The sequence below is a fragment of the Trachymyrmex cornetzi genome, unplaced genomic scaffold (genome assembly GCF_001594075.2).
Source record: "Trachymyrmex cornetzi isolate Tcor2-1 unplaced genomic scaffold, Tcor1.1 scaffold56, whole genome shotgun sequence".
NCBI lineage: Eukaryota > Metazoa > Arthropoda > Insecta > Hymenoptera > Formicidae > Trachymyrmex > Trachymyrmex cornetzi.
In genome coordinates this window covers 1,036,679-1,046,679 of record NW_017299871.1, presented here as the reverse complement: position 1 = coordinate 1,046,679, position 10,001 = coordinate 1,036,679, and the positions used below count along the sequence as shown (strand labels likewise).

General features: G+C 33.7%; 3 protein-coding genes across 6 annotated transcripts; all 3 read right to left on the bottom strand.

Moving 5' to 3' along the window:
• Positions 1 to 1,522: 1,522 nt before the first annotated feature.
• On the bottom strand, positions 1,523 to 3,064 carry LOC108765963 (high mobility group protein homolog TDP-1). Of its 3 annotated transcripts, none has more exons than XM_018514916.1 (3): positions 2,715 to 3,064; positions 2,008 to 2,313; positions 1,523 to 1,755 (listed from the first exon to the last, which is right to left on the bottom strand). In XM_018514916.1, exons 1-3 carry the CDS (start codon positions 2,771 to 2,773, stop codon positions 1,704 to 1,706), a joined length of 417 nt encoding a protein of 138 aa, XP_018370418.1. In that variant the 5' UTR covers positions 2,774 to 3,064; the 3' UTR covers positions 1,523 to 1,703. The 3 variants fall into 3 exon arrangements, with proteins under 3 accessions (XP_018370418.1, XP_018370420.1, XP_018370419.1); XM_018514918.1 differs by having other exon boundaries at positions 1,523 to 1,708; positions 2,715 to 3,063; XM_018514917.1 differs by having other exon boundaries at positions 1,523 to 1,757; positions 2,019 to 2,313; positions 2,715 to 3,063.
• A 93-nt stretch (positions 3,065 to 3,157) lies between these two features.
• GXIVsPLA2 (phospholipase A2 group XII) lies at positions 3,158 to 6,100 on the bottom strand. The gene is made up of 3 exons (XM_018514810.1): positions 5,626 to 6,100; positions 4,518 to 4,585; positions 3,158 to 3,614 (listed from the first exon to the last, which is right to left on the bottom strand). Exons 1-3 carry the CDS (start codon positions 5,858 to 5,860, stop codon positions 3,291 to 3,293), a joined length of 627 nt encoding a protein of 208 aa, XP_018370312.1. The 5' UTR covers positions 5,861 to 6,100; the 3' UTR covers positions 3,158 to 3,290.
• An 817-nt stretch (positions 6,101 to 6,917) lies between these two features.
• On the bottom strand, positions 6,918 to 9,111 carry LOC108765920 (glutaredoxin-C4). 2 transcript variants are annotated; one of them, XM_018514817.1, is made up of 3 exons: positions 8,932 to 9,111; positions 7,622 to 7,762; positions 6,918 to 7,159 (listed from the first exon to the last, which is right to left on the bottom strand). In XM_018514817.1, exons 2-3 carry the CDS (start codon positions 7,751 to 7,753, stop codon positions 6,962 to 6,964), a joined length of 330 nt encoding a protein of 109 aa, XP_018370319.1. In that variant the 5' UTR covers positions 7,754 to 7,762; positions 8,932 to 9,111; the 3' UTR covers positions 6,918 to 6,961. The 2 variants fall into 2 exon arrangements, with proteins under 2 accessions (XP_018370319.1, XP_018370320.1); XM_018514818.1 differs by having other exon boundaries at positions 7,622 to 7,743; positions 8,932 to 9,109.
• Positions 9,112 to 10,001: the final 890 nt, after the last annotated feature.

Here is a 10,001-nt window from a genome sequence, read left to right as displayed (position 1 = left end):
CGATTGGCGAATACAAAGAGGCATACATCGATAGCCGTAATGGACAGTGCAGATCGCAAGATAACTCTGACACGCTTATAAGCAGAATCTACGTTCGGTAATCCGTTCGTCAAGCACACAACCTTATTTTAGTTCTTTATCGTGACCCAGCAGATTATATTCGCGAATGACTGGTGTACCTAGTACAATCAAAATCGTTGCGCGAATATATATGCTTATTACTGTTTTAACTGCACATTCAATTTCAGAAAAACAGGAGGAGAGAGATAAGAGAGGATAATTGATATTGATATAACCCTTTCGTCTCTTTATTCACGCCCGTCGACAGCGGGACGTTTCTCCTCTCCGTGCTCGAGGAAGGCTCGTATTAAACTGATTCTTAACTTGTCGACAAAGATTGCACACAAGGTACAATTTAATCATAGTTATCGATCGATGATTCTTCGAAGGCACAAGTACGCATACTTGTGCATTTTAAATAGAAAAAAAAAAGAAAGGGAGATCAGACGTTATCTTGGACGGATTAATTTCGGTCGGCCAAGGTATCGCTCTTTCATTTCTAATTTGAAAGAAAGAAAAGTGGGGAGGGGGGGATAAAAAAAAGAAAAAAATGCGGATACCTATTTTAGTAGGGCATTCCTTCGCGAACCGCAGCAGTGTTACGTTTTATGTATTTATATATATATATATTATAAATATATATAAATATATTTGCGAATAATATTCTGTTTGATATTATAAATTGTTAAACATTGTTATTTAAGTTGGCACACTTGTACTTTACTGTATCATAAAGAAGAAAAGGTAACTGCGTAATGCTATGATAATCCTCATTGTATTATTACGGAAGTCGTTTAATTGTCGCCGACATCGTCTCACCAGTGTAAAATCGTCAATCTCGATCGTCAGCGCCATCGTTTACATAATTTTTATCAATTGTTATCATTATTATTATCATTAATAATCATTACTATTGTGGGAGATGATGAAACACATACAAAACAGACCCACACAACACACACAACACACAGTTTACAAAAGAAACATATTCATACGTTATATTTTAATTGTCACATGTACGATGTCACACCCATTCGTTCGGTATTCATTACTCTCTGTATGTTTTTATTATCTAATATCGCGAGAGGGTAGCTCTAGTTTCGGAAAGAATAACGGAGCGCGCAATCAGGCTCTTCCACGAAGCGTCGCGAGACTCGTGCCGAAATTATTTTTTGTATCGAAATCGCGAGAGAAAGCATACGTCGATTTCCCTTCGCGAAGTGAAGGAAAGAGGAACGGTAGCGTGAAACACGTTACCCCGAAGATATTGCCCCGAATCGCGTAATTTCCCTCCCTCGTTGTGGGCGACGCTTCGCGGAACGGTCGTGACGACAAAAAAAAATAATATATTTATGGTACGAAACGTTACGAGTTTAATTTTTTCAGACGAGAGAAACGAAAAAAAACGAAAGATAAACGGCAGATCGCCTAGCTTAGAGTAATTGAATGATAAGATAATTAATAATGTATAAAAATACATCAATATTTATTGTACATAGATCTAAAAAAGACTACTAACAAATAAAAAGAAATCAAAAATACGTAATTGCATCTTTGATTGTTTCCAGGTGCCACGTACGACGACATATTGCGCGTAAGATCACTTCCTTGCGCGAGATAGATCCTCTACAAGCTTTGTTACTTCATCCTGGACATAGGAATGCGATCACATCTCTAGCTTGCATTTGAAGGATTCTAAGTAAAAGTGAAATAAGTCCATAATTTATGTAATGTAGTTTTTTGGGAGATATATATTATCTCTCTTAGATTTTACAAATTACATTCCTCTACTTTCTTACTAGATACATTACTTGGATATATTATTATATCTTCTTGAACTCCTTATAATTGTATGGACTTAGTCCACTTTTATCTTAAACGGTTCACTTGGCTTAGAGTTGATGGTAATTTATGCGTCATTACTCTTATTTCTTTTTTACGGATTACCTCGAATGTGTGGACGATCGTTTTCTCTTTCGTTTCCTCTCCTGACGTCGTTTCTTCTCTTCGTTGGCAAGATCCACATATTTCTTTCTCTGTTCGGGAGTCATCCGGGACCACAATTTGCCCGCAGCTCGCGCTATCACGGTAACATGCTCATTCGGTTTTTTGCTGCGAAGTCGCAGAAAGAAAATAATGAAAGGATTTGTCGCTCGAGAACCGACTTTGTGCCCATCCTTTTGGCCCTGTGAACTTTGGCTGGCGGCTTTACCGCTTCCGTTCGCGGGTTGTCTACCTTTATCGGTATCTGCGCTACGTGAAAGGCAAAACTGCAAAGTATGCTTTTGCGTGTCCCATTGATCTCGTAATAAGATAAGTTCCACCTACTACATTCTATATTACAATGTCAAAAGCAAACAATTCTTGCGCTTTACATCCATACAAATAATTATTAGTTGAGGAAATAACTTTTTTTTATAAAATTAAATATAAATAAAAAAAGAAAGGAATTTAATCAGCAAAATTTTTCGTATAGAGATATAGATTGCAGGAAAATGATGTGCATATTTTTCTTCACTTTTGACGCTTTTTCAAAAATTTTAAATGAATATAAATGAGTGACTTAAACAAGCCTATTCCCAGAATGAAAAAAAAAAAATAAAAAATGGGAAGTTATACGAGACAGTTCCGTCATAAAGTAGAAATTATCTTACTCGCCCTCCTTCCGGTCTTTATGAATCTTGGGAGGTTGCGCGAAGTTAGCGTTTCCCATTTCCGCTTCACCTTACGGAAGTGTCAGCGAATGTCTCGATAATTAATGTTACTTGATAATTTATTATTTATTATTATTCACGCCGGTCCCAGCACGGTGATTTTGTCCGGGGACAATTGTCACATTGACATTTGTATCAGAAAGACCGTCCATTGTTTTTTCAAAAGACAAACACGATTTTACTTGAATTGATATTACAAAAGGGAAATCATTTTCAATTCGTTCAATTAATTTAATATTACACATATCTTATTCTCTATCTTCACTTTAACAAAACTTCTAATTAATAACAATTATTTTACAGTTATAACAGGAAACTTAGCTCTTTTATATCTTTTACAAAATTCGATATACGTTTAATCTAAGGCTTACAAATTATGCTATGAGGAGAACGGCATTACAAAAATTCTGGCTTTTGTTAGTAAATGCAAAATTTACAAATTTCTATTCTATTTAATACACTTTGTTGTATAAATACATCTTATTATTATTTTTATATTATATTATATGTGCAAAGTTATAATTCTCCTCCGGCCTGCGCCGCTTTCTTCGATTTTTTATTTTTACTCCACTTGTCGGGACAGTAACAAGCCTGTTTCTGGGCGTCGAGGAAGCTCTTGCAACCCAACGTAATCGTTCCCGTGAAAAGAGCCTTGGCCGCGGCTTTACACGTTTTGACGATACTGATGGCGGTGGTTTGGTACGTATCACAATATTTGTAGAGGCATCTTTTGAATTCGAGATCGCACTTCTCCTTATCCGTGTTGCAAGTGTCGTAGCAAATATCGTGAGCGTCGCAGCACTTTGTCATTTCAGCGAGTGGAAGATATTCCTGGTTCACCTATAAATGTTCGTAATAATTTGAAACGATTATACCCAAACAGAGCAACAGCCTAGTCAACACCAGCTAACAGTAACATAAAATCAATGGTACAATTTCGAATAATTCTAAATGAAGTAAAATTTGAATGCAATCTTCAAACTTCAAGTGTGATTTTTTTTCTATTTGATACACACTCTTCACTACCCTCCATACAATTAGAGGCGGTTTACCAAACTTGAATCTTGAAAATTGGATTCAAATTTTCTTTTGTTCAGAATTGTATCATCTCATTCTATATAATTTCGCATTCAACAATACAGGGGTGAGGCATCTAAAACAGACCACTTGAATAACTCGCTTATTTTTATAGAAGGAAAAGTGCCAAATAAAAGTTGCACGATTTCAAGGGAAACGTATTTATATAAATATAATATAATACATGTTTTATACAATAGTTACATTATCGTTGAGTGTGAAATTATAAGTGCTGTTATGTTACTATTTTGTATTTACAAAATGACATTAAAATGATTGATCGAAAAGTGAGTTTTAATAATTATTTTGATGTCATCTTGATTTTTTGTTCTCTGCTTTGGTACGATTAATATAATTAAGAATATTGCAAGCCAACAGATACTGCAAAATGTATAAACTTCAAGTAACGTCGCAAATTAAATTATAAACTCAACTAGATTAAATCGCAAGCTCAACCACATTAAATTACAAGCGCTAACTAAGTTGTAAATTTAATTGCCAACTTAGATTGTAAATTATCGAGAAATTTATATATTAAATTATAAATGCATGACGATGCACACTTATTCATGCTATTAATTGACAAAATGCGATAAAAATGTTATACATATAAAAACATTGCATATCATTTATCGCTTATCTATTCTCTCAGGGAAACACACGAACCTGAATACCAAGGGATCCGCATCCGTCACTTTGCGGTTTGTGATTCCAGTTTGCCTTCGGTATGGATCCTGAAAACGATTTGAATAATGCGCCATTTGTTCAATCGCAACCGCTCGTCCAATCATGACACCATGTCAGTCGTCGCGTTTTACATTTATGATTTGTGCGCTCACGAGAAACACAAGATTCTTTATTTATCGCAATTTTTTTCCCTCATAACCTCTACGGTCGATACGGAAAACGTAACCAAACGGCAGTTGAAAAAGGACAATTTTTCATAGCAAAATTATAGACGCAAAAATTAATGGAGCGATCTCGACTAATTTTCGATTAGCTTAATCATCGATTAATAAATTAATCGGCGATCAATTATCAAATAATATCTATATATTATTTTCTTATAATAGAATTATTAATGTTTTATTGTGTGACATACACACACATATAAATATATATATAACAGAAAGATTCGTTGAGTCACGTGCTGATTCAGTTAGGCTCGATTTTTCATTTTCTGATGAATTTATGGTTAAACTTAATCTTATGATAATATAAAAATTGTATTTTTTTTAAACATAGTTTTGTAGTAATTTTTAAAATACTACTACAAAACTATCAATTTAATGATTATAATCATCATATATTATAGCTAAAAAAAACAATTTATTTTATATTATGAAGTTAAGTGAAGCTAAGCTTGAACCACAAGTTTACTAGAAAATGAAAATGAAAAACTTACAATGTAAATTAACTTTAATCTTGGTCAATCTTGATTTATATAAGTTATTCTTTATACTTTCTTGTAATATGCTTAAAACTATAAAGAGATAAAAAAAATAAGTTAAACCGAAATTAAAGTTAATCTATATATTAATACAAATGAACATTTGGACATTAATCAAAATTTATAGTCAAATGCTCCAAAAATATCATAAGAAAGAAACGGGGCCAAAAGGAAAGTGTAGCAAGTGCAATTAAAAGCCAGAGAGAGATCCGCGCGGATCGATCGAGGAAACCGACCAATAGCGTCGCGCCGTTGGAGAATAACCTGATAACGCGACGATGACAGCTGATGATATCACACATTGGAATTACACTGATTACACACCGTCAGGACACTTGAAGACGCAGTGTTCTTCCACGGCGGCATCAAACACCTCGTGTATGTCCTTGATCTTCTTCGCCACGGTTATGGCGTTGGCGAAGAGGTCCTGGAAGACCGTCTCCGCCGCCAACACGGCGTCCCGTAGATTCGTCAATAACCCGGCGCCGTAGCCGGACCAGGCATACGCCAGGAATGTCAGCACATAAATTATGATCTTGCGATACCGCGTCAGATCCATTTCTTCCTCACTTCGCGGCCGAACGGCCCTGGATCAACACGATCGAGCGACTCTCACCAAACTGCGGGTATTTTTAGACAGACGTGTGCGTGTCCACCACCGTCATCGAGAAAGACACGTGGTACCCCGTGTTGTCGACCGTATCGACTTTGAACTTGATTACTTCGCTTTTTTTTAGCTTACATTTTATTTTATTCGCGCTAATAAATCCTTTTCGCGACAAGATTGATACGTCGATTTGCGAGAAGAGCGAGGAAACTGAAAGTGCAGAAAGAGCAGCTGACGAAAGACGTGTTATTTTCTATCCGTGAAAATAATAAAATAATATGTAATAATTTACGTAATTCGACTGATGAATGCGCTAAAATTTGAAGCTACTTTTTTATGCAGATATTCTGTACATATAAATTAAAATTATCGATCACAGTTTGTTTTAATAACTCGGACTGTACTGTAATTAATACTTAATTACCAATTAACTCGTCGAGTAATAATACAGCTTTTAATTAAATGGAATTATTAGTTTTTTTTTATTTTATGAAAATAAAGTTGGGGATTAGGGACAAGTTAAGAAATTTTCCTGTATTATAATTTTTGCCGTAAGAAATATATCAATAAACAAATCAATCAAATTATAACTTTAATTTAGTTAGAATTTAATTGAAACCTGCAACTTAAATTAGATAAACGCAACTTTATTTTATAAGCTATTTTCTATAAATAAAATTTAAATGACAAATTAAGTAATTAAAGTAAGATTAATAAGTAAAATTAATTGATGTTTACGCATTCATATTTATCTTTATTTCCAATAAAGAATGCAATGAAAGCAGGATAAGTCCATTCAAAAGATATCTTTTTCCTCTCTTACATCAGTATCTCACACAGCAAATGTATCAAAAATACATCTTAGAGATATCTTAAAGATATATTTGGGATATGTGTGTGGGGTATCTTTAAGATATCTATCTGATGTATTTCGGAAATTTTTGCTGTGTGGAATAGATATATATATATTTGATTTATTGTTAAAATAATTTGTTCCTTATTACGAACGAATTATTTTTACAATTTATCACAAGACGCTTCGACGATGGAAATTCAAAATTTTTTTATAAGTTCGCCACTCTGTAACAATTTCTTCACGTCGGTACCGCCTCCTAAACACTCTCCGTTGAGGAATACCCTGGGTACTGATCTGGCGCCAGTCATTTCACCCAGCACATCTTGTATTTCCTGCGCATCCTCTCTATCATCTAACTCTATCACTGTGTACAACTTCTGCACCGAGTCAAACACCTACACAAAAATTTAAAGAAACTGATTAAAATAAATAAATTATAAACTAATAATTTATCACTAATTCCCTTATCTTATAATTAATAATAAATATAATGTATATAATAAATTATTATATTTAAATTTACATATCGCAGTACAGAAAACGCGACATAATTTTTTCAATAAATTGCAAATTAGTATAAAAAGGGCAATTTTTAATAGAATATATATAACATTTAATAGACTCACAAACAATTGCAATGTTGATATACTTAAACGGCTAAGACGTCAGATTGAAAATTGCAGGGAGAATAAAACTTGATTAATTTTTAAAGATGCTAAGAATATCAGAAGGTATTTCTTTAATTTTTGAAGCCCGCATACGTCAATCAACAAATTCAATACAGCGATATATAGCCACTTGTCACGTGACGTAGTTGTTTCGTTTTTAATCTCATATTAAACAGAGAGCATAGATACCTCCTTGGCCATTTTACAGTAAGGACAGTACGTCTTGGAGAATATGACGACCGAGTCCTTGGCGATCAATTCTTTGACGAGGTCTCGCGTCGACTGCGTGATGGTCATTTTTGTACTGGAAACTATACCCATTTTATTGAGCTAAAGAGATCATTACGCTTGATTATGCCTCGCATGTGTTAGCGTTAAGGGCATTCTACAATGCGTTGCAAACACCCGTTGCCAGTTGAAACGTTTGTCGCGACAATCAATTAGAAGCGTTAATGGTATTATTATTTATGCTTCTGATTGGTTACCGTGACAAACATTTCAATTGACAACGGTTATTTGCAACGCATTGTAGAATGCCCTTTAACGTTTGCAATTTATTTATGAATAGATTCGAATCGCGCCGATGTCCGATGTCCATTATTATTGTCCGCGACGTCCGGAATCCGATAGAGAAAACTTACGTTCTGAGAACTTTGGATAATGTATTTCTCTTTTTACAAAAATCATGCTGATGGATATCAGACGTGGCTTGAATCGATCAGTTACTCTTACGATAATCATGTATTACGCGAATTCATGCAGCATCTACTTTATTATTACAATTAGCATTGTCTGATAGAAATTCGGCCACTTAGCATATTAAAACTGATATACTTAAATAAAATTAATAAAATTAAATATAAAAATATATAAATATTTTAAACGATTAAACACCTAATAATGAAATATTGCCACGTTATTTTTTTAATATACAGAATATTTATGTACTATTTCATTGTCAAAATCGATTACATTACTTCACTCCCAAGCAGAACAGAATTAAGTCATGATAATGTCAAAATAACATTAAAATGAATCGGAAATGGTTAAAAAATGATTTTTAACGATCATTTTGGAGTTATTTTGACATCATAATGATTTGTTGTTCAGTCTGGGCTGCATTTAGAGATTTTATATGAAATAGTCTCTTACCAACACTATAATTATTTTAATATAGTTAATCGTATCATAATATTCTGCTAACTTTGTTACAGTTGTAAAATTGAGAATATCGTCATTTATAAATTATTTGATTATTTCTTTTAAATCGAATGTTTTGGTCAGTGATAAAATAGCTATCGGTAAGAAACGAAATAGCGAATGTGTGTGTGTGTGTGTGCTACATTTTAACATTAAGATAACAACACGCGCCAGCGCACACGAGTACAACAAAAGAAGCTCGATAATAATTGATCTATTAACTGAAACGCAGGTAGTGGTTAAGATACATGACAAACGTCAGGAGATCAAAGATCTCATCCTTTTAGATTCGCCCTTACCTCTATAATTGCGATTAACGTCGCTTTGAGGGAATAAATATACGTCACTATGGGAATTGGTTACCAATCGACAAATCGACAACGAAACGAGTTATAAAACTGTCTACGTCTACCTCAGGACACGTCGTTGTTGCACCTGGTCGATGCGATTTTAGGTTAGGTTTTACTAGAGTTAGCGTTAAGCCTCATTCACATTAATGGGTTCTTTCCATTTGATGACACAAGTCGACACAAATGTCGTTCTATCTTTCTTGACATTCAGAGAGTGACAAAGATAGAACGACACTTTATGTCGGCTGGGTTCGGAGAGACGCTATTAGCGCTATTTGTGTCATTCTATCTTCGTCACCCATTAAACGTGAAATAAGGATAATATGACACAAATAGCGTTGATAACGCGCTGTCCGAACGCAGCCCAAATGGAAAGCACCCATTGAGTGATATCGCGAATAAAGAAACCGCAGAAAAGGTTTATGAAAATGAGGTCAGCTGCTACTAAATTCTAATCAACTTATGTCCATTTAGAGATACATGTCGACATAAGTGTCGTTCTATATCTTTGTTACTCTCTGAAAATCGAGAAAAATAGAATGTTTTGTGTGACTCACGTTACGTCACTAAGTAAATGGCAACACCCAATGTAGATTAAAAAAAACTTTAATTTACCCGTTCTTTTTTTAATTTTTAAAACTAAACAAAGATAAAAGTAAGTTAAACCAATATTAAAGTTAATCTGTGTTGGTGGAACATTTATTGGGTCTCTATAACTTTTAACGATTTGATCTTTATATTTTTGTTGCGTGCAGCTTTTTTACAATGTGTGAATTAAACAATAATTACGTAACGACAATATATGTAATGATATCGTTATCATCATTATAAGAGTCTATTATAATTAGTGAATAGTTCAGTCAGCAAAATTGCTTAAAGCAAAATTTTTATTATTTCAGATAATCTATTAATTTTTTTGTCTACATATTAAAAAATTAATATTTTATCCATATTAGCAAATATATCATTTTGAATTAAAATAAATGTAATAAATTTAGGGTTCAAGTTTGTATAAATAG

What these genes read in the sequence shown, in the direction of transcription:
- LOC108765963 (XM_018514916.1), bottom strand. Translation starts at nt 2,773, where the DNA reads ATGGGAAACGCTAACTTCGCGCAACCTCCCAAGATTCATAAAGACCGG. An exon ending in AAAGACCGGAAGGAGGGCGA is followed by an intron (nt 2,314 to 2,714) that starts GTAAGATAATTT and finishes CCTTTCACGTAG; the next exon opens with CGCAGATACCGATAAAGGTA. An exon ending in CGATCGTCCACACATTCGAG is followed by an intron (nt 1,756 to 2,007) that starts GTAATCCGTAAA and finishes ACTTTTACTTAG; the next exon opens with AATCCTTCAAATGCAAGCTA.
- GXIVsPLA2 (XM_018514810.1), bottom strand. Translation starts at nt 5,860, where the DNA reads ATGGATCTGACGCGGTATCGCAAGATCATAATTTATGTGCTGACATTC. An exon ending in CGTCTTCAAGTGTCCTGACG is followed by an intron (nt 4,586 to 5,625) that starts GTGTGTAATCAG and finishes AATCGTTTTCAG; the next exon opens with GATCCATACCGAAGGCAAAC. An exon ending in GCGGATCCCTTGGTATTCAG is followed by an intron (nt 3,615 to 4,517) that starts GTTCGTGTGTTT and finishes GAACATTTATAG; the next exon opens with GTGAACCAGGAATATCTTCC.
- LOC108765920 (XM_018514817.1), bottom strand. Translation starts at nt 7,753, where the DNA reads ATGGGTATAGTTTCCAGTACAAAAATGACCATCACGCAGTCGACGCGA. An exon ending in ACTGTAAAATGGCCAAGGAG is followed by an intron (nt 7,160 to 7,621) that starts GTATCTATGCTC and finishes ATTTTTGTGTAG; the next exon opens with GTGTTTGACTCGGTGCAGAA.